At 31.5% G+C, this 27436-nt stretch overlaps 1 protein-coding gene across 2 annotated transcripts in view; it reads left to right on the top strand.

Moving 5' to 3' along the window:
- The window catches only part of LOC140441317 (uncharacterized), a 438896-nt gene that overhangs the window by 375743 nt on the left and 35717 nt on the right, over nucleotides 1-27436 (top strand). For both annotated transcript variants that reach the window (XM_072531963.1, XM_072531962.1), the window contains exons 17-20: nucleotides 7564-7701; nucleotides 13544-13719; nucleotides 15674-16062; nucleotides 25822-26004. In XM_072531963.1, coding sequence (XP_072388064.1) covers nucleotides 7564-7701; nucleotides 13544-13719; nucleotides 15674-16062; nucleotides 25822-26004 — 886 coding nt within the window. The remainder of the gene's footprint in view (nucleotides 1-7563; nucleotides 7702-13543; nucleotides 13720-15673; nucleotides 16063-25821; nucleotides 26005-27436) is intronic.

Genomic DNA, 27436 nt, shown 5'->3' with positions numbered 1-27436 from the left:
AGAAGAGGGAGGAGCATTAGCTGCAATGAGTGTCTGATCTGGTCAACTGGAGACTTTGCAATCAGACTCCACGGTACGACCCGTAAGCTTACAAAGAAAACACTATAGTCTGTCAGAGAATAAAAATATTTTAAAGGATGTATTTTCATGGTTAATTAACAGAGAAGATTGCACTTCGAAGTTCACCTTGTCAGCTATTTCAAATGTTACCCTAGGAAAACTCATGATATATGCCTATTGATCATCTGATGTTCCGTATTTTTTAGGGACTGCTCGATTAGGAATGCGGGATGAAAGGAGATACATTTGAAATAAGGATTCTTTTGGTCGCAGAAAGAAGCCTGCAGATAAAGATGACGGTGGAATTAATTATGACGTTCGGTGTATTAGTTGATCAACGATGTCGGTAGAAGTGAGGAAAATGCAGATTCGATTATTCGAAATGCGAGATGTAAAAGTAATATTTTTTGGATAAACTATTTCACCAATTTCTTTAATATATTTAAATAAAACAGTATTCAAAATGGAGTGCATGACAATAACTTGTTCCCTTTTAGAAAACGAACGGGAAGGAGGTCTAGAGACTGCGTCAACGACATATGATTTTGGGTTGAAATTGAAGTTGTTTTGTGTAAATGTAAATATTTAATTGTTGTTCATGATGTGTAGTCCTGGTTACCCAGACCGTAACACAATACCTAAATGTGAGTACCTAACCTGTGTGAGTACCGTGGACCCTCTTCCAAACTGGAAAGAAAGAAAAAAAGGATCTCACCTATTTCTTGGGATTTTCACTGGTTTTCTTTAATTACACCAATATAGCCGCAATTAAATTCGACTATTGAAATATAAAACCAAATTTGATACTCGTTTTCTTATCACATTGTGATTAAAGAACTTCGCTTCGTATTGTTAACTCGTCGATGAATTACTTTATCTGTTTAACACTGTTTAAATCTTTAAAATCCGTGAGGAACTTTAAAAAGGGTGTTTAACCTTTGACAGTTATTTGACGTTTTTTGAATCGATTATTTGAAGCTTTATTTATAAACTTCAACATTTTATTAAAAAAAAAAAAACAGTTTGAAAAAGTGCTTTTTAGCTTCTAAACATTTATACTACTTTTGATATTTTTCATGTCATACGGCTGTACATAGGCTCAATGAAAAGCTGGTGTAAAAGCACAATTAAAAAAAAAACAGAAATTTCCATAACCAATAACAAGAAACAAGCTGAGAAATTGCAGCGGACAGATCTCCCTTGCATTTTTCTGTGACGATATTTTACGAGTACCATTATTTTAATGTTTCAAAACTAATTTACTTCTTCACTGTGTATGCCATTTATAAATCGAATTATAAAATTTAGATATTATTTTACAATGTGTTCAATTTTCAGCTCTTAATGTTAATAAACAATGAAAATATTGGCAATTTCTTAAATAAGAAAAAAAAATGCTATTTGATTTCCTCTGGGCCATAGAAGGTTTTGGTTTTTTTTTAAATGTTTTTTTTTTATTAGCTTTATATTGAGCCTACATACAAGTGTATGACATAAAAAAGTCAAAGTTATTAGAAATTTTTATATGCTAAAAATTTGTTATTCTTTAAACTGATTTTTAAAAACAAATTTAATATAATCTTGATGTTTTTTTTAATAATTTAAAACGAAGCCATAAAAATCGATATCTATTTACAAAATAACCCTAGAGTGACTGTTTGGACAAGTACAGTTGTTTAAATAATCGGTCTCCTGGATAAACAAATTGAATAACTCATAAACTGTATGGTCGTTCTGTATGATATTTAGCACACTTTAAAAACTCATTAACTGCCATAATTTTAAATAGTTATTACATATCGTTATGCATAAAAGAAAGTTATTTATATTTATATTATTTATATTTACATTAACATTTATAAATTTTACTTTAAAAATAAGGGTTTTTAAATAATTATCTCGGTCAATTCTTTATGTATTTTAATTATAAAAATATCAATATTAGAGAACATTTTATGATCTATAACTTTTATTTTAACCATATATCTCTAACATGAATAAGAAACGTTTTATGCGCATAAACTTTTTTCACTTTTTAAGATTGTTTAATAAAAATGCAAAGCAAAATTAGCTGAAGTCTTCACATAATTGTCATCAGCTACCCCTCATATACCTTTTAGAGACTTTAAATACCTGTTTAAGATTTTTTCAGCTTTTTTAGAGTTGTAGATCATAAAAAGTTATGTAATTTTTGAGAGTATCCAAATTAAAATACATGAAACTATTATCCGAAATAGTTGCAAAAAAAAAACCTTATTTTTGCAGTTATTTATAAATTATAATAACTCTTTTTTGGGCAAGGACATGTAACATAGCTCCTTGAAATTATGGAAATTAATAAGTTATTAAAGTGCGCTAAATATCAATCAGAGCAAATAGTTTATAGGTTATTTAATCTGTTTATAAACATTTATAATAACGTTGATATCGTTTATGCCACAAACTTATAAACTTATTTAGAGGCTTATGAAAAACTGGTGAAAAACACACTTTCTAAAAAAAAACAGAATCTTCTATGACCATTACTAGGCAAGAGAGCATTTTATATTTAAAACCAAAGAATTTTATTCTTAAAATCATACTTCCATTGTCTATTAACAGTAAGAGCTGAAAATTGAAGGGACCCTAAATGAAGATCTGAATTGTGCGTACCAACTTACATAATGGTATATGCGGTAAAGAAGTAAAAATTTATAACCCGTTAAAATGATGGTATTCGTAAAATTCCGCTTCGGAAAAGTAGAATGGAGAACCATTTGAGCTCGGTTTTTTTTTAGATTTGAACTTTTTCAAAATGAAGCGCGATTGCAGAATTTGCAATATCTTGGCTTCTGTGGCACGTAAAACATAATTTTTTTTTAAACTGGGATAGGTCAACAAAAAGTTGTTTACATAATCGCTTTCTACGATAAACAAATCCTTACTATTTTTATTAGTTACATTACATACCATTATGCAAAAACAAAGTTATTAAAATTTATAAATTTCTGCAAAATCAAGGGTTTTTTGCAACTATTTTGGTGAATTCTTTATATATTTTAATTTAGAAACTCACAAATGGAAGAACTTTTTGAATCTACAATTTTTATTTTAACTATTTTTCTCTAACTGGATAAAAAACATTTATAGCCAAAATCACCTGTATGTCTTCACAGATTTATTATTAACTAACCCTCATATATCTTTTAGAACCTTCAAATATCTGTATAAAATTTTTACGTGAAACCAATAATTTTTTCCCAGATGGACCTTTGTATAAATTAGTTCTCCGATAAAGATGAACTTATTTCTACTTTTCAATACAATAACTAAAAATAGCTAAAGAAATACATATTTAAATATCTAATACTTTGTTTATGTTTATGTTTATGTTTATTGATATTTATTCACTAATTTGTTTTTCCGAAGTTTATTATATCATAATTATAATACCAACGAAAACGTAAAATTCAAATTAATGCATCTCGAATATGACGCGTGCACCCTGGCGATAATAAAAAATGATGAATGAAAAAAAATTAAACATTTTTTCAAGTTAAATACGTAACGGAAACGGTGTAAAATAAAAGAATATAAAAAAAGTTTCTATTTACTTACCAGAGTGTAATATCCATCTTTGACAAGCCGAAGGATTTTTGTCGGAAATCTGAACATTCTTAATCCATGAATATTGTATGGTGATAAACCACATTTGTAATAACAACAAATATTTCCGGCCATCTGTAAAAAACCATTTATTTATTATGGAAGTAACATTATTTTAATTTAAAATCACTTTTTTCAAATATTATCGAATGTATGTAGTATCCGGTAAAATTTATTTCTAAATACCTAATTTGTTTTCTCATACAATGTTTTTTTATGTTTTAAACACATATAATTCCAAATAAAATAAAATATTTAAATTCTTTAAACTTATTTAGATATAGGAAGATTTAGAAGCCACAGTACGTTTATGTACAATTTTAGTTGACACGATATTTACTAGTTGATAGTAATAACTCTATTTTAAATGAATATCTTAAGTGATTCAAGGTCTGTTTTTTGTAACATTTGTAAACCTGTTGCTACTATGTCAGTGAAATATTGCAACGCTGGTGAATTTAATTCAGTGGATCAAAAATGGACGTTTAGTTTAGTCCTTAACTTTTTCACATAGCACCATCTAGTATAATGTATATCAAACAAACAATGGTATATTAAAATCTATTGAGACAGAAAGAGTGGTGACATCTAGTGACTGTCTCAATTAGAATCAAACAAATTTATACATTGCGTTGGCTAACTAGTCCTATTTAAACAATGATATAGGTCTTAGTTACCTCCGCGTATCTAGGCTCTAGCTAGGGAATACGCCTCCAGTCTACCGGGATTTGAGATTGCGAACCTTCGAATCTCCAGTTGCCGACACTTATACGTCACACTGTCCCGTCGAGTTACAGCAGCGCGCTCACTCGTCGCGCCTCTCGCGTGGGCCACCCTCAGGCGCCGAGTTCTTACTGTCTGTTTGACCAACTTCTGCTTGTTTTTTTATGTATCGCCAACTCCTACCTTAGATTCTTTTTGTCACGTATTCCATGTGTTAAACTGGATCACGCTATGTAAAACTACTTAGTCAGCTCAATTCTTCTCACTTGTTTAACAATTCGTACCTTGTATTAATTTCCAACAAGGTCTAAGTGTCGTAATTTTTTAAACATTCAGGCTTGTGTTAAACTGGGTCAATTGTTTTGTTTTTAATTTGAAATGTATACGTTAAACTGTGTCGAATTTATTCTTTATTAATTTGGAATATATAATAATTACTTAAATAATTATTACTCTTTACTAGGCTAATTACCTCTTAATTTTTTCCTTCTTTATTTCCTTGCTGTTTACATTACATATATCTTCTTCTATTTTTTTGTATAGTCTTCCATGTATTATTTTGAGAAATATCTTCTCAATGAAAGTGATGAAAATGAAAGTATGTGGCTTATTAAGGAAATTGTTCTGTACTGGGAGCATTCTGTCGCATGTACTGATTTTGGTAGTGTTACAAACGTGGATAGCAACCAATCTTCGGGTATTACTCCTGTTGTATATACTTTGTTGAACAGATCTAAAAGTATATGCAGTGTTTCTTCGTCAGAGCATTTGATTAGCTCAGTGGGTATCTCATCTGGGCCTACTGATTTTGCAGTCTTTGTATTTCTAATTGCCTGTTCTAATTCGCACATTATTATTTTCGGTCCTGTTTGTTCCTGTGGTTCTTCTTGTATCATTCTATCATCTTCGAATAGTTTCATTAGGTATTCTTGCCAAAATCTTAGTTTATCTTTGATGTCTGCAATGAGTTTACCATTATCATCTTTGAGTGTTTCATAGTGTGCTCGCTTTTTGGTATTTGTTAGTTCTTTTATTTTTTATGCATATTAAAGCTGTCGTATTTTCTGTCATATTCTTCTATTTCTATGCATTGATCTGTTACACAAATTTTCTTGGTCTTTTTTATCTCTACTTTAATTCTACTTCGTAGTTCTTGGTATTTTGGCTCATTTCTCCCTTTGGTTTTTCTCCTCTCTTCCATTAATGCTAGAATTTCTGAAGTCATCCACTTCTGTTTTTTATTTGTCTTTTCTGGCTTTAAATTTTTTTTCTGCATCCTTTAGTAATGCCTTCTGAATATTGCTCCACTTTTCATTGACATCTTCTAATGTTAAGATTTCTTCACCTACTTCTGTTAGATTTGAGTTGACTTGTTGGATCACTTTTTGATGTATTTCTCTTTTTCTTAATTTTGTATAATCAAACGTTGGTTTATTTTTAGGTATTACAATATTTTTGAGTTTCACGTGTATTCTAGCTATCAGCGGGTTATGGTCTGAGTCGACATCTGCTCCGGGGTATGCTTTTACTGCATAGCGACCAGCATAAGAAGGTCATTTGTATTATATTCGGAGTCCTGAAGTAACTGTAACTGTGGTGCAGTATATTAGGCGAGGCAAAGAAGCAATAAACCTACCAAATTTTTGCAGTTGGATGGATCTCAATAAAACTTGTTTTATTCGATTCTTAAGAGTATCAGGAAATTTTGTGAACAAAAATGATGAAATGGAAATTAAAATTGCAGTATTGAACAAGGAAAATGCGTTTTCCAAATTACATTTCGAAGTGATGAAAAATTATAAAATTATATTTCGGAAATAATTAACGAAAATGAGTTCAATATTACTACTCGGGGGCTTTAGGGTACACTGAACACGAATATCATGACGGCGGGGGTCTCCGAGGTACCTGGTGCACCTGGGCCTCGTCCCCTTTAGTTTTGTGGAAATTTGATACAAAATTAGTGCAAACTCGTTGCTCGGTGGTTTTTGGAGTCGCTGAACATTAATATCATGCCGGCGATGATTTGCCTGTTATCCAAGAAGTCTTCGTCTTCTGTTTGGTGAAAATTTGATAGAAAATCAGTGCACACTTGTTACTCGGTGGTTTTTCGCTATAGTGTGCGAGGTATCTGGTGCCCAGCACGGACCTCGTGCCTCGTCTCCTGGAATTTTGTTGAAATTTGATACGAAATCAGTTTAAACTCGTTACTCTGGGGTTTTGGGGTGGCTAATATCATGTCGGTGATGATACACCAACGACCCCAAAAACCCTGATTAACGAGATTGCACTGATTTTGTATCGAATTTCCACAAAACTCCAGGTGACGAGGCCTAGGGGCACCAAGTGCCTGGGAGACCATTGTCGTCATGATATTCGTGTTCAGTGACTCCAAAAACCCCCGAGTAGTAACATTGAACTTATTTCCGCCAACTGTTTGCGAATTACAAATTTATCATTTTTCATCACTTCGAAATGCACATTCCAAAATCCATTTTCTTTGTTCAATAATGCAATTTTCCTTTCCACATCATTATTTTTATTAACAAAATTTACTGACACTCATACTAATCGAATGCAAAAAGTATCATAGAGGTCCTTCCTATTGCAAAAATTTGGGAGGTTTTGGGCTTTTTACTGCTTCATTGCCTCGCCTATAGAGGATTCCGCGAGAGGTATGTTTCAATAGTTTGGTATTTTGCAATGGTTTGCTTGAGCTGTTTCCCTCAATTTTCTTAACTGAAAAAAATTGTACGATTTTAAGATTAATGTTTGTATTTTGAGAACGATTTCCGAAGTGGATATTGAAACGTCAATAAACTTACTTTAACCGTCAATTGTGGCTTATTTCCATTAAAATAGTAATTATGTCAGTAAGACCCTCAAACGATGGAGACATATATATGCTAACTCATGTGTCACCGGAAAGGAACTTACACCGATAAATAAATACACCGTAGTTCTAATAACGAAAAAGGAAAATAATATACTAGAAATGATCTTAACTTTTTTACACGATCATTCGTTCCTCTTCTGGAAAAAGATTATGCTTGTTGCCGAATGTACTATACATTTAGACTTTTAGCAGCTTTTAAACTCTGTTCTAGCATTCATATGATTTTGTTTTATTTGTAGGTCCTGATTTGGTAGTTTGTGATGAAGGTCACTTAATAAAAAATAAGAAAGCAGTAAGAGCCCAAGCCCTAAATAACATTAAAACTAACAGGCGTATTGTATTAACTGGCACCCCACTACAAAACAATCTAGTAGAATGTAAGTTGTAAAAAAAACTATTTTTTAGTAAATAATGTATGTAAATAATCTCTTTAAGTATAAAATATTAGCATTCATATCATAAATTAAATGCGATAAATATTCCTAACTATTGAAATACCACAAATTATAAATGTTCTCGATACTTATACATGTCAGTAGTACCAACTGTAGTTATAATGAATCTACTTATGTGTTTTATAAGATTTCCTAACGTCTCCTAGATTTGCTATCCGGCGATGATGATTGATACCGCTATGCTATGTCTATTAGATTTGTACATAAAAACCATACTTCTGGCTTCTAGTAATGTTTTTATTTCTCGTACTAAACGTATAAAGAAATTACTTACAAGCTAAACACCTGTGAACGCTTTATACTCTAGATTATGATACAAGGCTGGAACAGCAAACAGAGACGCTCCTTTACGCACTTTTAAATTTAAATTCTTTAAGTATTTTACAAGATTTTGTCTTTCATTTATTTCCAGAACCATTTTCACTGTAGTTATAATGAGTCGACTTATATGTTTTATAAGATTTCCTAACGTCTCCTAGATTTGCTATCCGGCGATGATGAATGATATCGCTATGCTATCTCAATTAGATTTGTATATAAAAACCATACTTCTGGCTTCTAGTAATGTTTGTATCTCTCCTACTAAACGTATAAAGAAATTACTTACAATCTAAATAGCTGTATACTCTAGATGCTTATACAAGGCTGGAACAGCAAACAGGCGCCCCTTTTACATACTATTAAATTTAAATTCTTTAAGTATTTTACAAGACCTTAATTACATTTGCGGAATGTCCTTTAAGGCGCCAGTGTCCTGTTAGGAGACCTACGCAAATGCGCAGATAGCTCATATTGATAGCTGTAGATCTTTGAATCTCTTCTTCGAAGGTTCGTGCATAAAAGCCTTTGAGTGTTTGAGACCCACTGGTTCGTAATGTTTTGCCCTGCTTTCTGGCATCTTATTCGCCTTCTATATGCTCCTACCTTCCCTCCTTCTCTATCCATATATGTAATGGAGGAAGGTCAAGCATGATCCCCATAGAGGCGGTTGGGGTAGTCGACATCGCTCCTGTTATGATTAATCATGCTTGTCATTGAAGCTTATTCAGCTTATTAGTGCACCATACGTAATCGTAGGCCTGACTACAGTCATATATTGCCAGTACATCTGTTTGGGTTTTTTAAAACCCATGTTTTCCCACATCTCCTTCGACATGTCCAAAGGGAAAGCTTTGCTTTGTTTGGTTATTCTTACGAAATTGGCGTTCCATGTTTATATATCTCCTACCAAACTTGTATAAGAAATTACTTACAATTACTTTATACTCTAGCTAGATTCTGATACAAGGCTGGAACAGCAAACAGGACACACGATTAAACTTAAATTCTTTAACTAGAGACATTGTCTTTCATCAATTTACACAACCTTTTTGTTCAAGAGCCGCAGCAAAATATTCTTTCTGACTTCTCAGCTTTAACTTTCCCGCTCCTTCCCTTTAGCCTATCGTCAAATTTTTCTTGATAGAAATCCGATTCATACATAGCTCAGTTTATTTAATTACGTTTGCAGAAATTCAAGTCGCGTAAAGTATGTTTAGCAAAAAATGGTTGACTTCAATTAGTGCGGTCGTAAATATTATTAAATTTATCTGACTTGGCCCATTGATAAGACCAGCCCAGAGCGATAAGCAAACGAGGTAGACAGAGTTGGTCTTTTGACAATTAACACTGACTAGACGGTACTCCTATAATAAAGCAAAGGATCCACAAAATTTAAAATAATTACGACGACAAAAACAAAAAAAACGGATGTAAAATATATTGTTTTGCCTTATATGCCCGACATTAATGTTTTCAAATGAGTTTTAAAATAAATTAAATCTATTTTAATTGACAAGATTATAGAAAAACAAACATTAATAATAATTTGTGGTTAGAACCGATTTTTTTTAATCGTAACATTTATAGATTTGATGACAGTATCACTCCACACATAGTTCTGTTTCGCTATCGCTATCCTCATCTAAATTAATTATGATCGGTTCAATTATATTATCATCTACATCAACATATGAATTTTCTTTACTTATTACGTGTCGGACTCAATTTCTCCAACTACTTGGAAGAATCTCATTGACACACTTTCTTATTAACTCTAAAACAATACTACTTAACGTTGGAGAAATATTTTGTGACCTCACGTTAGACTTCAATTCGTGCCACATATGTTCTATGGGATTAAACATACAATAATAGGGGGGAAGCCGCAGCACTGTATGTCCCATTTCCTCTGCCATTGTATCAAAAGCATATACTTTTTTTTTATAGAAAATGCTTTTAAAACTTCTAAAAGCTCTTGTTTGGTGTAACATTCTTCAAAATACATATCATTCGTCTCTATGTAATTTTGAATTTCCAATTTAGTATTATTCGAGTTTATTGGAGTATTACATAGTTGGCAACTGTGATAGCTTGCATTGTCCATTACTATCACGCTATTCTGAGGAATGTTTGGCATAAGATTATTTTTTAAAAATTCTGCCTTTGTATCTTCATGTTAGTCGACGCAGGAGTTTTAATATTCTTTGCAGAAAGAAAGCCACAGGGAATTTGGAACCCAACCATTTTCTGATCCAGCATGTAAATCGTTATTCTTTTCCCTTTATTTGACGGAGCTTTTGTCTTACATTTACCGCAGGAATCGGCAAATCCATCAGGTCGTGTTGAATGTGTGTCGAGGTAAATTATCGGACGATTTTCAGAACGAAATTTTCTTATCGAAGTTATATACTCATAACGCCATTTTTGTAATCTATGAGATTCCATAATTACTTGTCTTTTGTCAATTATACGATATCGAAAGACCATACTTTTTAAAATTTTTCATAAGCTGGTGAGGCTACAGCTTATTTGAGTTTCGTCAACATTGAGCCGTTGTTTTAGAGCTCTTAATGTAGGTATGCGTTACCCTTCGTACATGGTATAGACTTTTCGACGTATCAAGTCGTTATCGGCTTTGTCCATACATTTGGTGGAACTGGAATCTTTACGTTTTTTTTCTTGTTTCTATGGGATTTGATGTAATTCTTTTTACTGGGGTCAGAGGTATTTTCGTCAAATTTACTCGTAGCGGAAGTTGTGTCAAGTCCTCTTTTAAGTAAGGTACTGTTTATAGTTTTTACAATTTGCTTTGCATCTACAGATAAATGTTTCTTCTTTTCCGGAACACTAGAAGAAGCCCCATTATAACACTTCCTGTGATACATAAAAACCAACAAATTTTATCAAGAACTCGTATTTAAATACTGGTTGGTGTTCAGTTCCATAAATTTTTATATAAATACCTGAAAACCACTTAAGAGCATAGGCGCAAAATTTCGGGCCAATGCTTTTTAAATGCATTCATTTTTTTTTCGAATCCTGAGAAAACTAATAAGTATTTTTAAAAAATTTAAACGCGGAATGAAAGATAGTAAGTTACAGGGGTGAAAAAGAGGAGAAACTTAAGTGTGATTTTTAATTTCAAATATCTCATTCAAAAGAAACTTTTTGTTTATTCTAAGGGACTTTCGGCCCTCGGTAATGATCTGCGGAGTGTAATCTTTCATTCTGCGTTTAAATTTTTCAAAAATATTTATTAGTTTTCTCAGGATTCGAAAAAAATAAATGCATTTAAAAAGCATTGGCCCGAAATTCTGCGCCTACGCTCTTAAGGTGATTAGCAAACCCGTCGCGCACTACCATCGAATTTGAAAAACCTTCTTATCAGTACAGTTTGGTCAATATAAGCCTTATCTGTATTAATGAAATTATAATGAGTTTGGATTGTACGGAATTAAATCAACATTAAGAAATGAAGATTGACAAATTTTACCAGGAAACATATTTAAATTTTACCTGAAACCGGGCCTTTTATACTATTATCGGTTTACCCAGGATGTTTATAATTGGTACTAATTGAAGCCAAACATTTACTGCTAAACAAACTTTACCTGTTCTTTCTACAAAATGGAAAAACAAACATTTTAAATATTCAGGTACTAATTCCTTACTTGACAACGACATACTCTATTATTCGTTTTTATTTATTATTTTTTTGAAGGTTTCTTGAAATTCTCCAGAATAATTGTTTGAAACAGATTATTTTATTATTCAAAGGGTTTCTTCATCATCCATCGATAAATTTTAAATATTTCTAAATGTTTTAAATACAGTGTTTACAAACCTAACTAAAATTTAATACATTTTAATGCTTATTTCTGTTTTATAATTAACCCTTTCCCCTATACATACATTTTCCCCTATAATACGACAAAAGGTCCATGCTTCGCTTTTCAATTTGCAGGAACCTGGGATCATATATATATATATATATATATATATATATATATATATATATATATATTGTTATGATTGTTTATTTTGACTTTAATCTTAGTTTATTGAGCCAATAAAAAACATATAACTTATTTGTTATCAAAAGTAAAATAAACTCCTTATATTACCTGTGTTCGATGGATTCAAAGATTTTCTAGTTGTCTTTTAGCGGGATAGAGAAGAAAGGATAAGAATAAAAAAATATTATATTACAAAAATTTACGTTTCTTTATTTTATATGAAAGAATAAACAATTATCAAATTCTGTCGTTATCTTATCAATCAGCATACAAGAAAATAACTCAAATTTTTATAATAATAAGATTTTAAATCTACATACATTTATATTACATGAAAACCAATTTTACTTAAATTGTTCTTTACTTGAAAAAAAAAGGAACAACAAAACTTTAAACTTTTGATTCGCCTACCAAAACCTTAGTTCTTAAATTTGAATGCTAATGACCATGATGTCACAACGATCCTTCACAGATATAAAATTCAATTGTACAAACACTTACAGCTTATTTTCTTGTTGAGTTGTATGTTGGAACATACCCAGAAAAGTCCAGTCTCCTCAACGATGTGATCTCTTCTCTTTGGCACCCCGGCTCCTTCCTAACGTCTCTGCAAACCTCCTGCAGACTACACAAAAACACCTGATTCACTTCTCCAAACTCAGCTACTTATTTATGACACAAGGACCTCCTTTTGTCAACTTGATGCCGTAAGAATACTTTCACATATACTTTACAAAATGCCCACGGTAGATACAAGGACCTCTTTTAATCTACTTGTTATCTCCTTCTGCAAACTATTCACTTCTTTTCACAACGCCGGTATCCAACTCACGAATCACACTCTATCTTGAGACAAACGACTGTTTCCTTTCGATGACCAAATTATAACTCCTCCGGTCTCCTGATCGGCTCACCAATTCCCATTTAAAAACGACCGTCCAATCAAAAGCTCAAATTGTGTTTACCATGATTTTGGAAAAGCCTAATTTCGGTTTCAGAGAAAAACTAAATAGCTTACTTTAAAATTGGTTTTGTCAATACACAATTTATACATATTTCAAAAGATTAGAATATGGTCATTTAATACTCGACTATACAAACAATGAAAAGATTAACTAAGACAGGTAAAATGTCTTCTAATTCTAAACAAAGGTTTTTTTTTTGATAATTTTGTTTGAAACGGAAAAAGGTCGTTTGCCAAACAAATTTCTATTCTTATCTACACTAAATCTTATCTTAAATTACTATATACATTTTTGTTTATAATGATATCTTAAAATTTTATTCCGATGGATATTTTTATTTATTTTTCTTTGGTTGGGAAAGAAGAAACATAACAATATATATATATATATATATATATATATATATATATATATATATATATATATTACAAAAATTTAGAGAGTATAACATGTTTGTTTTAGATTACCACATGGTTCACTTTGTTAAGCCAAATCTATTGGGTACATTAAAGGAATTTAGAACCAATTTTGTTAATCCTATAACAAATGGCCAATATGAAGATTCAACTTCTCATGATATTAGTTTAATGAGAAAAAGGACTCACGTTTTGCATAAACTTCTTGGTGAAACTGTTCAGGTAAAGTTAGTAATGAAATGTGTATTTTATAGTTTAGTAAACCTGTGTATGTATTGGATTTATTTGGTTTTCTTAAAATTTGCAGTCAACAAATTAAGCGATGTATTTAGTAAACGGTTTGGTATGTATGTGTTTAGATTTATGATATTACTCAGTAATGTCACAACTATTGAAAACATTTTTAAAGGTTATACATGCAAGAATATTCAGAAAGTATGAAGTATGTACATATTAGTAATAGACGGTTTGGCTTTCATAATGGCTTCGGAATAGTTTCACAACTCTTGCTCAAAAATATCGAGGACAACAAAAAGATCTTTTCGTTGCATTTATAGACTATTAGAAAGCTTTCGACAAAGTTAAACATAATATTCTCATGGAATGTCTAAAGCCAAAAGTACTTGACAAAAATGATATTAACATAGTGAGAAGTCTCTATTGAAACCAATAGGCTGTGGTAACATTAGATGGAAATAGCACGGATGCGCAACAGATAAGTAGAGGTGTGAGACAAAGCTGTGCACTTTCACCATTACTATTTAATATATACTCCGACGAGTTATTTACACAATACAGTCATTATCGCTGAAAGTGAGTAAGACCTGCAGACACTACTAAACACAATTTGTGATACTGGGGAAGAGTTTGGTTTAATAATAAACATAAAGAAAACAAAAGCCATGGTTATCAGTAAGAGGGGCAAAGTCATCACAAGGATCCAGATAAAAAAATAAGATATTGAACAAGTAGACAAAATAAAGTACTCAGGAGTCGGGATTGCTGAAGATCTAAATTCGAAGTCAGAAATTCGATCAAGAGTAGAGCAATCAAGAGCAGCCTTTTTGAAGATCAGGAAGTTTCTAAGTAACCAAAGTCTCAATCTGCAAATCCGATATCGTATGATAAAATGTTATATCCACTCTATTCTTCTTTATGGTGTCGAAGTTTGGACTGTTAATGTTGACTTAATGAGAAAGTCGGAAGCTTTTGAGACGTAGCATTTTAGAGGAATTTTGAAAATACCATGGACCGATCATATGACGAACGAATCGTGTTACACATAATGGAAAGAGACAGAGAACTTTTGTCCACCGCTAAAAGAAGAAACACAGCATATTTGGGGGACATCGTTTCGACAAAATCGAACGAAAAAGGGGTCCTAGTAGACGACAAATATCCTAACTGAAAAAATTCGCGACAAATATATATATATATATATATATATATATATATATATATATATGAAGAAGCAAATAAATTTTGGGAAAGCTTGATTAAAGAACAAAGAGTTTCACTTTCCTGTCCTATTAATGACTGCAAACCTCAAAATAAAACTTTATTTTACATAACGTTTCAGTCAATAATACCTAACTACTTACTACTATACATATATATGTGATTTTTCCGGGTTTGACTCCGCGTTGAATAATTTTGGTTTTGAGAAAAACCATTATTCTGACAACGTTTCGGCAAGGTTGTACTTGACATTGTCAAGTCAGGTAGTAACGCTTCTTGCTGATGCCTGAAGTCTACTTCAAGCATCAAGTAATCAAAATATCCAGTTCAAAAGTGGGTTTTCAATTAGTTATATCTGATGTGCAAGATATCGTCAAGATATTTTGATATATTTAGGGATGTTTCAAAACTTCATGAACCTTGGGAATACTCATACCTGAAAAAAATGAACCCTAAAAACGTTAACTATTTTAATTTCAATATGAAGTATTAAAAACGACTGTTTGCAGAAAAACAAATATTTTACTAATGCAAAAACTAGTTGTCTTGCGATGAGAACGCACTGAAGACAAATAAATGTTTTCAGTAATATCGGATTTCATAGTTTGATAGTAGTTTGAGTAAGACCAATACTTATATTTCCTAGTTTTATAATGCATTAAAACACTTGGTCATGCTTTTAATTAATCTAAAACTAATTTCATTAAACGGATTTTAGCGAGTCGAAGACACAGAATTGGAGATGTATTTGCCAAAAATGTTAGATTATGCGGTGTTCATACAACTACATCAACTTCAGTGTGATTTTTACAATGATTATTGTAATAGACAACCCACAGCCGATAAAACAGCGTCTACCTTTCTCAAAGACGTCCACATGCTTCAATATATAGGTGCACATCCCCAGTTGTTAAACGTTATAGAAGCTTCTAAAAATAAAAAAATCAAACAACAAGATGTTATTTGTGAAGACGATGAAATTATTGATATGGGAAATTGGTGGAAAGACAAAATGCCTGCTGATGCTCCTGAAAAACTTGAATATGGACATAAGATGTTAGTTTTGATGACGATTATAGAAGAATGTGAGGAGGTTGGTGATAAACTGTAAGTAGTTTATAATATTTTTTATTTTACGTATTGCACCCCGATATTATCGTCTACATGTTTATTAAATAAAATCTCTATTTGTTTTTGGAGCATTAGAATTATAATTTATTATAGAGCCATCGAAAACAAATTGATATTGTCAATATACATTATAGTTAGGCCTATAATTTTGACAGAAACGTCTGGGGAAACTAAGGTAAAATGGTATTCAACGTAGCAAGGGCTGAACCGCGTCGATTATCACTGCGCCGAGCATTCGACATCCTCTCTGACATCTTCTTCAGGTCTTCCGAGGTCTCAGTCATTCATTTATACCGTCGATGGTGACGTGGTTTGGGTTGAGGTTGGCGTAGGATTGGCGCGTGGATTGGCCTTTTTTTTAAATTTCTTTGGCTTCTCGGATAATTCTTGGTTTATAGAAGGGGATGGGTGCTACGGTTCTGTTTCGATGTTTTCTTTGACTGATCGGGCAAGAGATGAAAGTTTTTGGGGGAGGGATGGAATATTGTCATTATTCCTATTGATTTAAGAATTCTGTCGATTTTGTCAGTGACACCTTTGATTTAAGGAAGAAAAGCTTTCATATCATGAGGGTCTGAGTCTTTGGGTTAAAATTAAGTGTGAGATAGGATATTGATATGATTTTCGCGGTAACCGTTTCAGATGAGGGCTTGTTTTAAACTAGATAGTTCAGCGGGTCTACTTGCATTATCGTAAAGGGGTATTGATTTGGGGACAAGGATATTAATGACTGAATTAATTTGTGAAGGTGGATGATGATAGTTGGCATGCAAGTCATGATTGGTATGGGTGTTTTTTCGATAATATATATATATATATATATATATATATATATATATATATATATATATATATATATATATATATATATATATATAAGAAAAAGTAGTCCAAAATTTTTTGACTAGTTTGGAAAAAATATGTAAATACTTTTTTCTTTTTGGGTGTGGTAGTCAATAAAAAATAGAGCTTTGCTAAGGCGTACTATTTATTCTAAATCCAAGCTTTCGGTGGTTTTTTGCCACCTTTATCAAGGTCTACAAAGAAAATTACTATGTTGTAACAATTTGAATGATGCAATAAAAAAGGTATAAAAAACTTACCCGAATGTAAGATTCGTGGCAAAAACAACAACGTTAAATAAGATGATATGTACTACAATTACAACTACCTTAAAATGTTACTGTTTAAAAGACACTTAGACAATTAATACATACGTTAAAAATTTTAAAAAACAAAATGAAAGACGACATGTTAAAACAGTCGTCGTTGCACACTTGATTTCAGTCACATTTCACGATCAGAAAGAGAGAAAGTGGGAGGACAATTATTGTTTAAATAGCTTGAAGAAAATACAAAAAACAAATTTCAAACTAATGTCTAACAAAATACTGTTTGTGAATTTTGAGTACTACCAACTATTGTTGCATTTGGACCTCAGAATGTCCTTATCGACATTGGTCCTTTAGAAGTTAAAAAGTTGTTAGCTTTAGGCCCTAAATTCGCTTTGCTTCCTAACAAAAAATATTTTAAAGTTTCCTCTTTGTTGGCAGACATCGAAAACATTTTAAGACCAATTGAGAATGTCGATAAGAACATTCTAAGGTCCAAATGCACTAATATAATCACTAATTTTCTCAACAAAGATGAATAAGACCATTTCTTAAATAAATATTATATCAAATGCAAAACTTTTTTGAAACATCACCCTGAGATCAAGATTGTCCAGAGCGACAAAGGCAATGTCACTGTAGCAATGTACACTAGGGACTATATACAAAAATGTGAAGACTTACTCACCGACACTAAATATTTTAAAAAGTTGAACAACAATCCCGTGTGTACTTTGCAACAAAAGGCCAATAAACTAGTTTCTGATTTGGTAAAGGAGAATCAAATGGATTAATCAGTTGGTAAAACTTTGAAAATTTACAATGCAATTGCTCCTAGATTTTATGCTCTCCCAAAAATTCATAAACCTACTCTGTCTATGAGACCAATAGTGTCCTCAATAGGTACACCTAATGGCCCCATAGCAAGTTTTTTAACTAATATTCTCACAGAAACGTACAGTAATAACAATGAGTTTCACATTCAGGACTCTTTCAGTTTCAGTTCTTTTATTAATAACTTAAAATTACCTATCGATTAATCAGTTGGTAAAACTTTGAAAATTTACAATGCAATTGCTCCTAGATTTTATGCTCTCCCAAAAATTCATAAACCTACTCTGTCTATGAGACCAATAGTGTCCTCAATAGGTACACCTAATGGCCCCATAGCAAGTTTTTTAACTAATATTCTCACAGAAACGTACAGTAATAACAATGAGTTTCACATTCAGGATTCTTTCAGTTTCAGTTCTTTTATTAATAACTTAAAATTACCTATCGACTATAAGAACGTTAGTTTTGATGTAGTGTCTTTGTTCACTAATTTACCATGACACACAATCTTGGTTAGTGTTGAGAAACACTGGGATGACATATCAATGCACACAACCCTTAACTTAGCTAATATCAAAAAACTCATTTCTTTTGTTTTTGACTCTAATGTTTTTATTTTTAATGATTGTTACTACAAACAAGTCTTTGGTACTCCAATGGGTTTCACTATTTCACCAATACTGTGCAATTATGTCTTGGACGACTTGATTAAAGACTGTTTGCAACAAATTAATTTTGAAATACCATTCATAAAGAGATACGTAGATGACTTAATCTTGGCACTACCTGCAGACTCTATACAATCTACATTAAATGTTTTCAACCAACGAAACCCACACTTGCAATTCACGTGCGAGGAGGAGCGGGAGGGATCTTTTCCTTTCCTTGACATGAGATTGCATAGATGTGAGGATATTGTTGTGAAAACACAATGGTATAGAAAACCCATATGTAGCAATAGATTCATAAGCTACCTTTCTTACCATCCTCCTAGGATGAAAACAAATTTAGTCCTAGCGATGAAAAAACGTGTCAAAAGGTTATCACATCCGGATTATCTCAAACATGATCTCAACCTCTTACGTAATATTTTTGTTGAAAATTCATATCCTCCAAGACTGATTAATAAATTAATTTTTGATGATCCTTTTGTTAATAGAAGTAACATTCTTACTATGTCACAATCAGTGCCCTCAGCACAAATTAATTCTGCTATCAGAATTTTTTTGATCAAACTTCAGTTATTAATTCAGTTTTGTTTTTGTTTGGTTGTTTTTTCTAAACCTATTTACTAAATACTATTTTCTTTTTATTGTTTATGTTGTAAATAATTTTTGTAATTTCCCGCTCAATTTCAAGTTGGTAATACAGTTGGTAGTACTCAAAATTCACAAACAGTATTTTGTTAGACATTAGTTTGAATTTTTTTTTGTATTTTCTTCAAGATATTTAAACAATAATTGTCCTCCCACTTTCTCTCTTTTTGTTCGTGAAATGTGACTGAAATCAAGTGTGCAACGACGACTGTTTTAACATGTCATCTTTCATTTTGTTTTTTAAAATTTTTAACGTATGTATTAATTGTCTAAGTGTCTTTTAAACAGTAACATTTTAAGGTAGTTGTAATTGCAGTACATATCATGTTATTTAACGTTGTTGTTTTTGCCACGAATCTTACATTCGGGTAAGTTTTTTATACCTTTTTTATTGCATCATTCAAATTGTTACAACATAGTAATTTTCTTTGTAGACCTTGATAAAGGTGGCAAAAAACCACCGAAAGCTTGGATTTAGAATAAATAGTACGCCTTAGCAAAGCTCGATTGTTTATTGACTACCACACCCAAAAAGAAAAAAGTATTTATATATATATATATATATATATATATATATATATATATATATATATATATATATATATACAGTATACTCCCTCTATAACGAACACGGTTATTACGAGGTTTCGCTTATAACGAGATACATTAGATGTCCCGTGAAATTTCTATTGAACTATAACCGTCTATAGCGAGGCAAATTTGGCAAACCGTATATAACGAGAGAAAATAAGATCCAAAAACGTGTTTTTTACGTTTTTAGTCCGGTCGTGGCTATAAATAAATACCTTTTCAAACAGCCCTCAATAAACTTAACTGCAGCCCGCAATAAACTTCTTTACAATGAATAAATACAAATGTTTCACATCTTTAGAAAATATATGATAGAATGATACTGGACCATTTAAAGCAGTTAAAAATAACAGAGTTCTTAAAATTGCAGAAGCAATAGTTTATGTTATCCTTGAAAATACGATTTATACATTATGTAGTTGGAAAAAAATATAAGTACAGCTTTTTTGTTTTAACGTATATCATTGATAATAAAAGTAAACAACTCTTTTATGTTTTAATATATTTCATTGACAATAAAAGAAAATAACTTTTTTTCAAAAACGCCATTCAAACAATATTTATTAGCATCTTATATTGCTCCGAATGGCTTCACTATAGGAAGTTAATGGTTTAGAAAACTACAGATTCATATGTATGCACAGTATTATGATTGTCTGCTATAACGAGATCGGCTTATAACGAGGTAATTAGTCTGTCATTTTAGTTCTCGTTATAGAGGGCATCATCAGTTTACTTTAAATAGAAAATATCTTAAAATATAAATAAACAACGAACAGGGTTCATACTTACAAAAACAATTTGTAGGCTTTTTTTAGATGTTATAAAACTCTACGATAACTTAACATTAAAACTTACCAACTAAACGAGAAAAAAGAAAAAAAAACACAAGAAAATCTGTAAAAGAGCACTATTGTTCATTTAATTTTGACCGATGATGGCTTCATTTGAATGTTGGTTTAAGCTCTTTCAGGTTTCAAGGGTCAAACCACACTAATCTTTTCAATTGTTTTCTATCAGCTGTAGGATGTCACAACTTTACATGTGGCTTGTCCTCGTACATGTGCCTACTTGGAATGCAGTGACGCACGATTATCGAGGGAAATGGTAAACGAAAAGGGACCGACCTTTTTTAAAAAAGGATTCATTTTTTCTTTTTTTTCCCTCCTTTTTTAACAAAAAAAAAAACCAAAAAAAAATCAAGAAGAATAGGAGTGAAGTTAATGTCCTGGACAAGCCACATGTGAAGTTGTGTCATGAAAAGATTAGTGTGATTTGACCCTTGAAACCTGAAAGAGCTTAAACCGACATTTAAATGAAGCCATCATCGGTCAAAATTAAATGAACAATAGTGCTCTTTTACAGATTTTCTTGTGTTTCTTTTTTCTCGTTTAGTTGGTAAGTTTTAATGTTAAGTTATCGTAGAGTTTTTATAACATCTAAAAAAAGCCTACAAATTGTTTTTGTAAGTATGAACCATGTTCGTTGTTTACTTATATTTTAAGATCTTTTCTATTTATAGTGAACTGATGATGCTTTTAAAAATGAAAGCGAAACGTATTCAAGTTAATCAATGAAGTAGTTGACGACTTTCATTTGCCAATTATTGACCGATCAAACCTCTGCTATTCAACTATTGAATATATGTATATATATATATATATATATATATATATATATATATATATATATATATATATATATATATATATATATATATATATATATATATATATATATATATACAAACAACACAGTTTATTAGGGCTGCAGTCAGAAAATTTGGCCGGGATGTTACAGAAACACTCTTTTGACTTTTGGTCTATCTTTCGGAATTGTTTTATTCCTTCTTCAAGACACTGTAATTAGAAGAATGTGTAAATATTTACAATATATCACAAATTGTCAGTGCAACTTACTAGTCGTCGAGATTATTTATATAAGTCATTCACGGGCGTACAGTTAAAAACAAAAGTTTTCAGTGTTCTATTGCTTGATTATTATTATCTGGTATTCTGAAAATGTTGACATTTTTTCCTGGTCTGATCTCCCTCAACTAACGTCATCTTTCTTAATTGGTGGGTTGTATTGATCAGGTCTCTTTAAGTGTTTTGTTGCTATCCATAGTGAATGATCTTCTTTAGACAATGTACTAATGTAGTGTTCAAATGTGGCATTGCGTACATCATGTAGCGCTCATCTTAATTGTCTGATTATCTACCTCTTGCTCTTTATTTTTCGACTATTAGTTGTATAATATAATTCGGAGTGTTATTTGTCTTTTCTTGATTTGGAATTGTTAATCGTGTAGCTCCATATGAAATAGTAGGAGATGAAAACGGCAGCATATTCATCCATAAAAAAAAAGGAAACGCGATAAAGATATCTGAAACAACTGTTTTATGTTATAAGAGATGAAATAGTCCGAAATTACCAAAACAGGTGAACAGGGCACTATAAAGAGGAAGTAAAATTAGCTATGAAACAGTTTGAATGAGAAAAAGAAGTAAGCTTAGACCAAATACCAGCAGGAATTATTCAACTGAAGAAAAAAATTAAATCGATAACAATATTCACTCCATTTACAGAAAAGGCGGTGACCCGCAATTATTTTAAGAACTTCTTTAATAGCCTCCAGTCAACAATTTCCTAACCATGTTTAAAAAACGTACGGAATGCACTGTATATACTAACCCAAGTCGTCAACATACTTGTTGTTGCAGTTATGTATTACGATCAACTTAAAGGTTATGCAGGACTCCCCTTCTATAGGTACATAGGCAAGCACATGCGGGAGAAAAAAGATTTGTCATATAGTTACATTATGTCAAATTTTAACGTTGAATATTTTATGGTCCCCTTTGGGTTATAAAACGAATGATCGACTTTTTCTCGCACAGATCCCTGCTATGTAACTTTACAAAGCGAGTTTGCTGGGTATTAAAGAACCGTCTATGACATCATATAATTTTACGCTAATATTTCACGTTCTGCGACGCATTCCACGTTTGACACATTGTCTTTTTTAGTTTTCTGTCATTCTATTTGTTAAATCCTATCTCATTCTCGTCACAGCGTCAAGGAGCAGTAAATGTGTATACTGAACGGGAGGCATATGTCTAACAGTGAACGTTGGAGATTTTTCGAGTTTATCATATCTTCTTCTTTGAGTGCCTCTGCTATCGGAGATTGGATATCATTAGGGCGATTCTAATTTTATTTACTGCTGTTTTGAATAATTCGTTAGTGGTACAGCCAAACCACTCTCTTAAATTTCTCATCCAGGACATTCTTCTACGGCCTGGATTTGTGCGTCCTTGGATTTTTCCATGCATTATATTTTGTAGGAATGTGTACTTTTGTCCTCTCATCAGGTGGCCAAACTATTCAAGTTTTCTCTTTTTTATATTCAGTATAACTTCTGGATCGTTATTTATTCTGCGTATTACCTCTTCATTTGTAATTTTATCCACACAACTTATTTTTAGTATACGGCGGTAGCACCACACCTCACAGCTTTCAAGATTTTTAACATTCTTCTGTTTAAGAGTTAATGCTTCAACAACCGTAAAGCAAAGTACTGAATACATACTAAGTAGTTAACTAAAAGTGGACGTATGCAAAGAGATGTATGACGTAATCGTATGGTATTCGCTAATAATCCTGTCACGTAATATGCCACACACTTCTGTGCGTTAATTCGTTTACGCAACTAAGCCTCTTTTGACATAACATATATAGGAGCAAAGATATATACCTATAGTCCTTTTAGTGTTGATGTATTTGATTTGTACGTCGTAGTATTCTATTAGTTAAATGATACGATTTGAGGTACTTTACGTCACGATTGGACTAATAGGATCGAAGATACATAACTAAGGCCTTTTTGCCAAGCTACTCTATTTAATTTTTATATCTCATTATATTATATTAGTTAAATTCTATCATTTAAGGTACGAAACGTCATGATTGGACTAATAGGACCGCAGATACATAACTAAGACCCTTTTGACAAGCTGATGTATTTTATTTTTCTATCTTATTGTATTCGATTGGTTAAATCCTATCATTTGAGGTACTGTACGTCACGAGTGGGCCACTAAAAACAAAGATACGTAACTAAGGCCCTTTTGACGTGATGCTGTATTTGATTTCTATGTCATCGTATTCTATTGGTTAAGTGCTATCATTTGAGGTATCGTACGTCACGATTGGACTAATAGGACCGAAGATACATAACTAAGGCCATTTTGACATGCTAGTCCATTAAATTTTTATACCTCATTGCATTTTATTTGTCAAATCCTTTCATTTGAGGTACTGCACGTCATGATTGGACTAATAGAACTAAAGATACACAACTAAGGCCCTTTTGACATTGTTCTGCATTTGATTTTTCTATCCCATTGTATTATTTATGTTAAATCCTATCATTAGAGGTACTATACGTCACGATTGGACTAATAGGACCGAAGATACGTGACTACGGCCCTTTGGACATGTTGCTGTATTTAATTTTTTTATTTCATTGTTTTTAATTGGTTAAATCCTGTCATTTGAGATACTGTACGTCACGATTGGACTTATAGAAACGAAGATATATAATTAAGGCCTTTTTGACATACTGCTATATTTGATTTTTCTGTCTTATTGTATTTTATTGGTTAAATCCTATCATTTGAGGTGCTGTACGTCGCGACTGGACGAATTGGAGCGAAGATACAATAGGTAGTTGCAATATATCATAACCCGTTACTTTTAACCAAACATGATGCCAGAATGATTTGTAGATGAAAAAAATATATATATATATTCTTAAATTTACTATTTCGTCGTGGGTAATATTATATTCAACAACGATGCCAAATTTCTGATGCTAAAATGATTGATAATGAAAGTGGGATATACATTTTCATGTATATAATGGCAGCGAGTAAACGGTAAAACCCTGAACTAAATATATATAATATTTTCACTGTACCATCATTTTAGACTCAAACATTTTCTGGAATAAACTTATATAACTCAGTAAGGGATAAAAAGAGAAAGCGGATATTTTAAAATACCAACACGGTATCAAGACTCTAATCAATGAGATGGTTCAAATTCTTGTAACAAGTACGGGAAAACAGTTATTAAGGTCTTGTAAAGTAGCGTCGATATACAGATGCTACTTTGCAAGACGATGCTAAATTGATGGTAAAAGCATAATGTATCGATGCGAAAATGATAGTAGGATGTATATATATATATATATATATATATATATATATATATATATATATATATATATATATATATATATATACGATTTTTTCGATTACTCTATAAAATTATTAGTTCTAGTATAGAAAATTTTGTTTGGTATTCGGAACTAAAATTATACAAACGACGTTACAAATGATATATAGAAAGTTGGATTTTATTAGAGATATTTTATTAAACATGAATTTATATAGTGAAAATGAGCTATTCTTACAGGAATTCTCAATAACGCAACCTAATGATCTTTTTCTCTAGCTCTGCAACACAGTAGAAGTGACCTAGCCAACTGATTATATAAGATTTATTAAAATTTGCCATTCACAACTCATCAAGTTCGTTCATGCAGATTCTGTAGATATGTCATTATGCACTTAAACAGGTCCTAAAATTTCATCGCCACATCTCTTTTGAAAACGGTTCATCTCAACTTTGTCTTACTTCGACTGAGTCCATGTTTCTTAAAATATCTTGTCTTATTAGTAGAGTATAAACTAGATTTTTAAAGTTTGATTAAGTTTTAAATCAAGTCGGTAAAGATGGATAAAGTTGTTTAATTTAGAAACCCTATGACATATCTAATGATGTATTATTGGTAAAAATTACTTCATTATTTTCAGGCTGGTGTTTTCACAGAAAATCATTGAAATGGATTTGATTGAACATTTTCTTACGAAGGTCGGCACCAAAAGATGTAGCTCCTGGAAAAAGAAAGTAGATTATTATCGGATGGATGGTACTGTGAAACCAGAAGAGCGCTCATTTATATGTGATAAGTTTAACGACAAGAATTCAAGAGTTAAGTAAGTATAAAAATTGTCGAAAAAACATGATATTGCTTTTGACTTATTATTATTGACATCGTTATTTGTATTGTGTATATTTGATTACAAGGTATTTAACAATGTGTTAGTTTTTCGTAAAGAATTTCCGAAAATTTTGAATAACGCTGGGCCCATAGCGGTTTCTTAATATTTCTGAAGCTATTTTCTCGTGGCATTTTAAAGTAACTACTATTTTAATGGGAATAAGCCACAATTTATGGTTAAAATAAGTTTTTTGACGTTTCAATTTCCACTTCGGAAATCTATTTTAAGAAATATTATTTCACATTTCACATATCACATTTCCGAAGTGGAAATTGAAACGTCAAAAAAATTATTTTAATCTTCAATTGTGGCTTATTCCCATAAAAGGTTTTTAAATTATGACTATTATCCTTGTTGTTATCTCTCTATACTTTTTTTTTTCGTATTTTATTACTTTTTTTTGCCTAGCGGGCTCTAGATGCTCAAAAAATATCTAGTAATACATTTTCGATGTAAAATTTTCCGCTGAACACGATCAGTGTTAAAATTAGCCCAACTAGTAAGGACATTTCGGAAATTTCGAAAAAAACATATCCACAAAAGTAGAAGATTGTCAAATTATTAGGGATAGTTCATACTTTCTTTTTTTAAAGTGTCGCCATTGCATATTGAGCGGTCGCCATTTTGAAACTTTACAGCAGAATCGCCAAAAAGTTAGGACCATAAAAAACTAAATTTTTATATTTCAGGGTAATTCCACGTCAACTATCCAAAGTTGGTCTCGCGACCCCTCTCGATTTGGCTTAAATTTTACAGGTGTATTCTATACTACCTTCTCCAAAATGGCGGTCTATATGGGCAATTCATTCTCGTATATTATCACTTTTTATTATCACCGCATAGCGGGCTCTAAATACTCAAAAAAATATCCAAAAATACATTCTTGAAGTAAAATTTTTCGCTGAACATGATCCCGGTGTTAAATAAAATCAGCCTAACTATTAAGAAACATTCTGAAAATTTGAAAAACCGTTTCTTAAAAAAATCATATATATCGAAAATATTTTTTTTCAAAATTTAGGAAGTTATTAAAAAGTGTATTATTTAAGGTAAAAATATGCACAGCTCTTATATCAGAGGATTAAATAGTATTATTTATATTCTTTATATTTTTTTTTAGTTTTCTACAATTTATTATTATTTTCTCAACCCAAATGCCACTCCAAACACAGATTTGAATTTCCCACAAAATTTTACGTAAAACTGTGTATTTTAATGTGATTTTTCAGCAATTAATAGGCGTCATCACAAATTTTTTTATCCATTTCTTTCGATCTGTTGTAAAAAAGCATGTTAGATTAGGTAAGTAGTATCACAGAACATATTAACAGACCACAGATACGAAAGCTACTCGATGAGAGTGGTT

Source organism: Diabrotica undecimpunctata, chromosome 5 (genome assembly GCF_040954645.1).
Source record: "Diabrotica undecimpunctata isolate CICGRU chromosome 5, icDiaUnde3, whole genome shotgun sequence".
Taxonomy (NCBI): domain Eukaryota; kingdom Metazoa; phylum Arthropoda; class Insecta; order Coleoptera; family Chrysomelidae; genus Diabrotica; species Diabrotica undecimpunctata.
The sequence above is the reverse complement of the archived record's forward strand: the minus strand, read 5'-3'. Positions and strand labels throughout refer to the sequence as shown.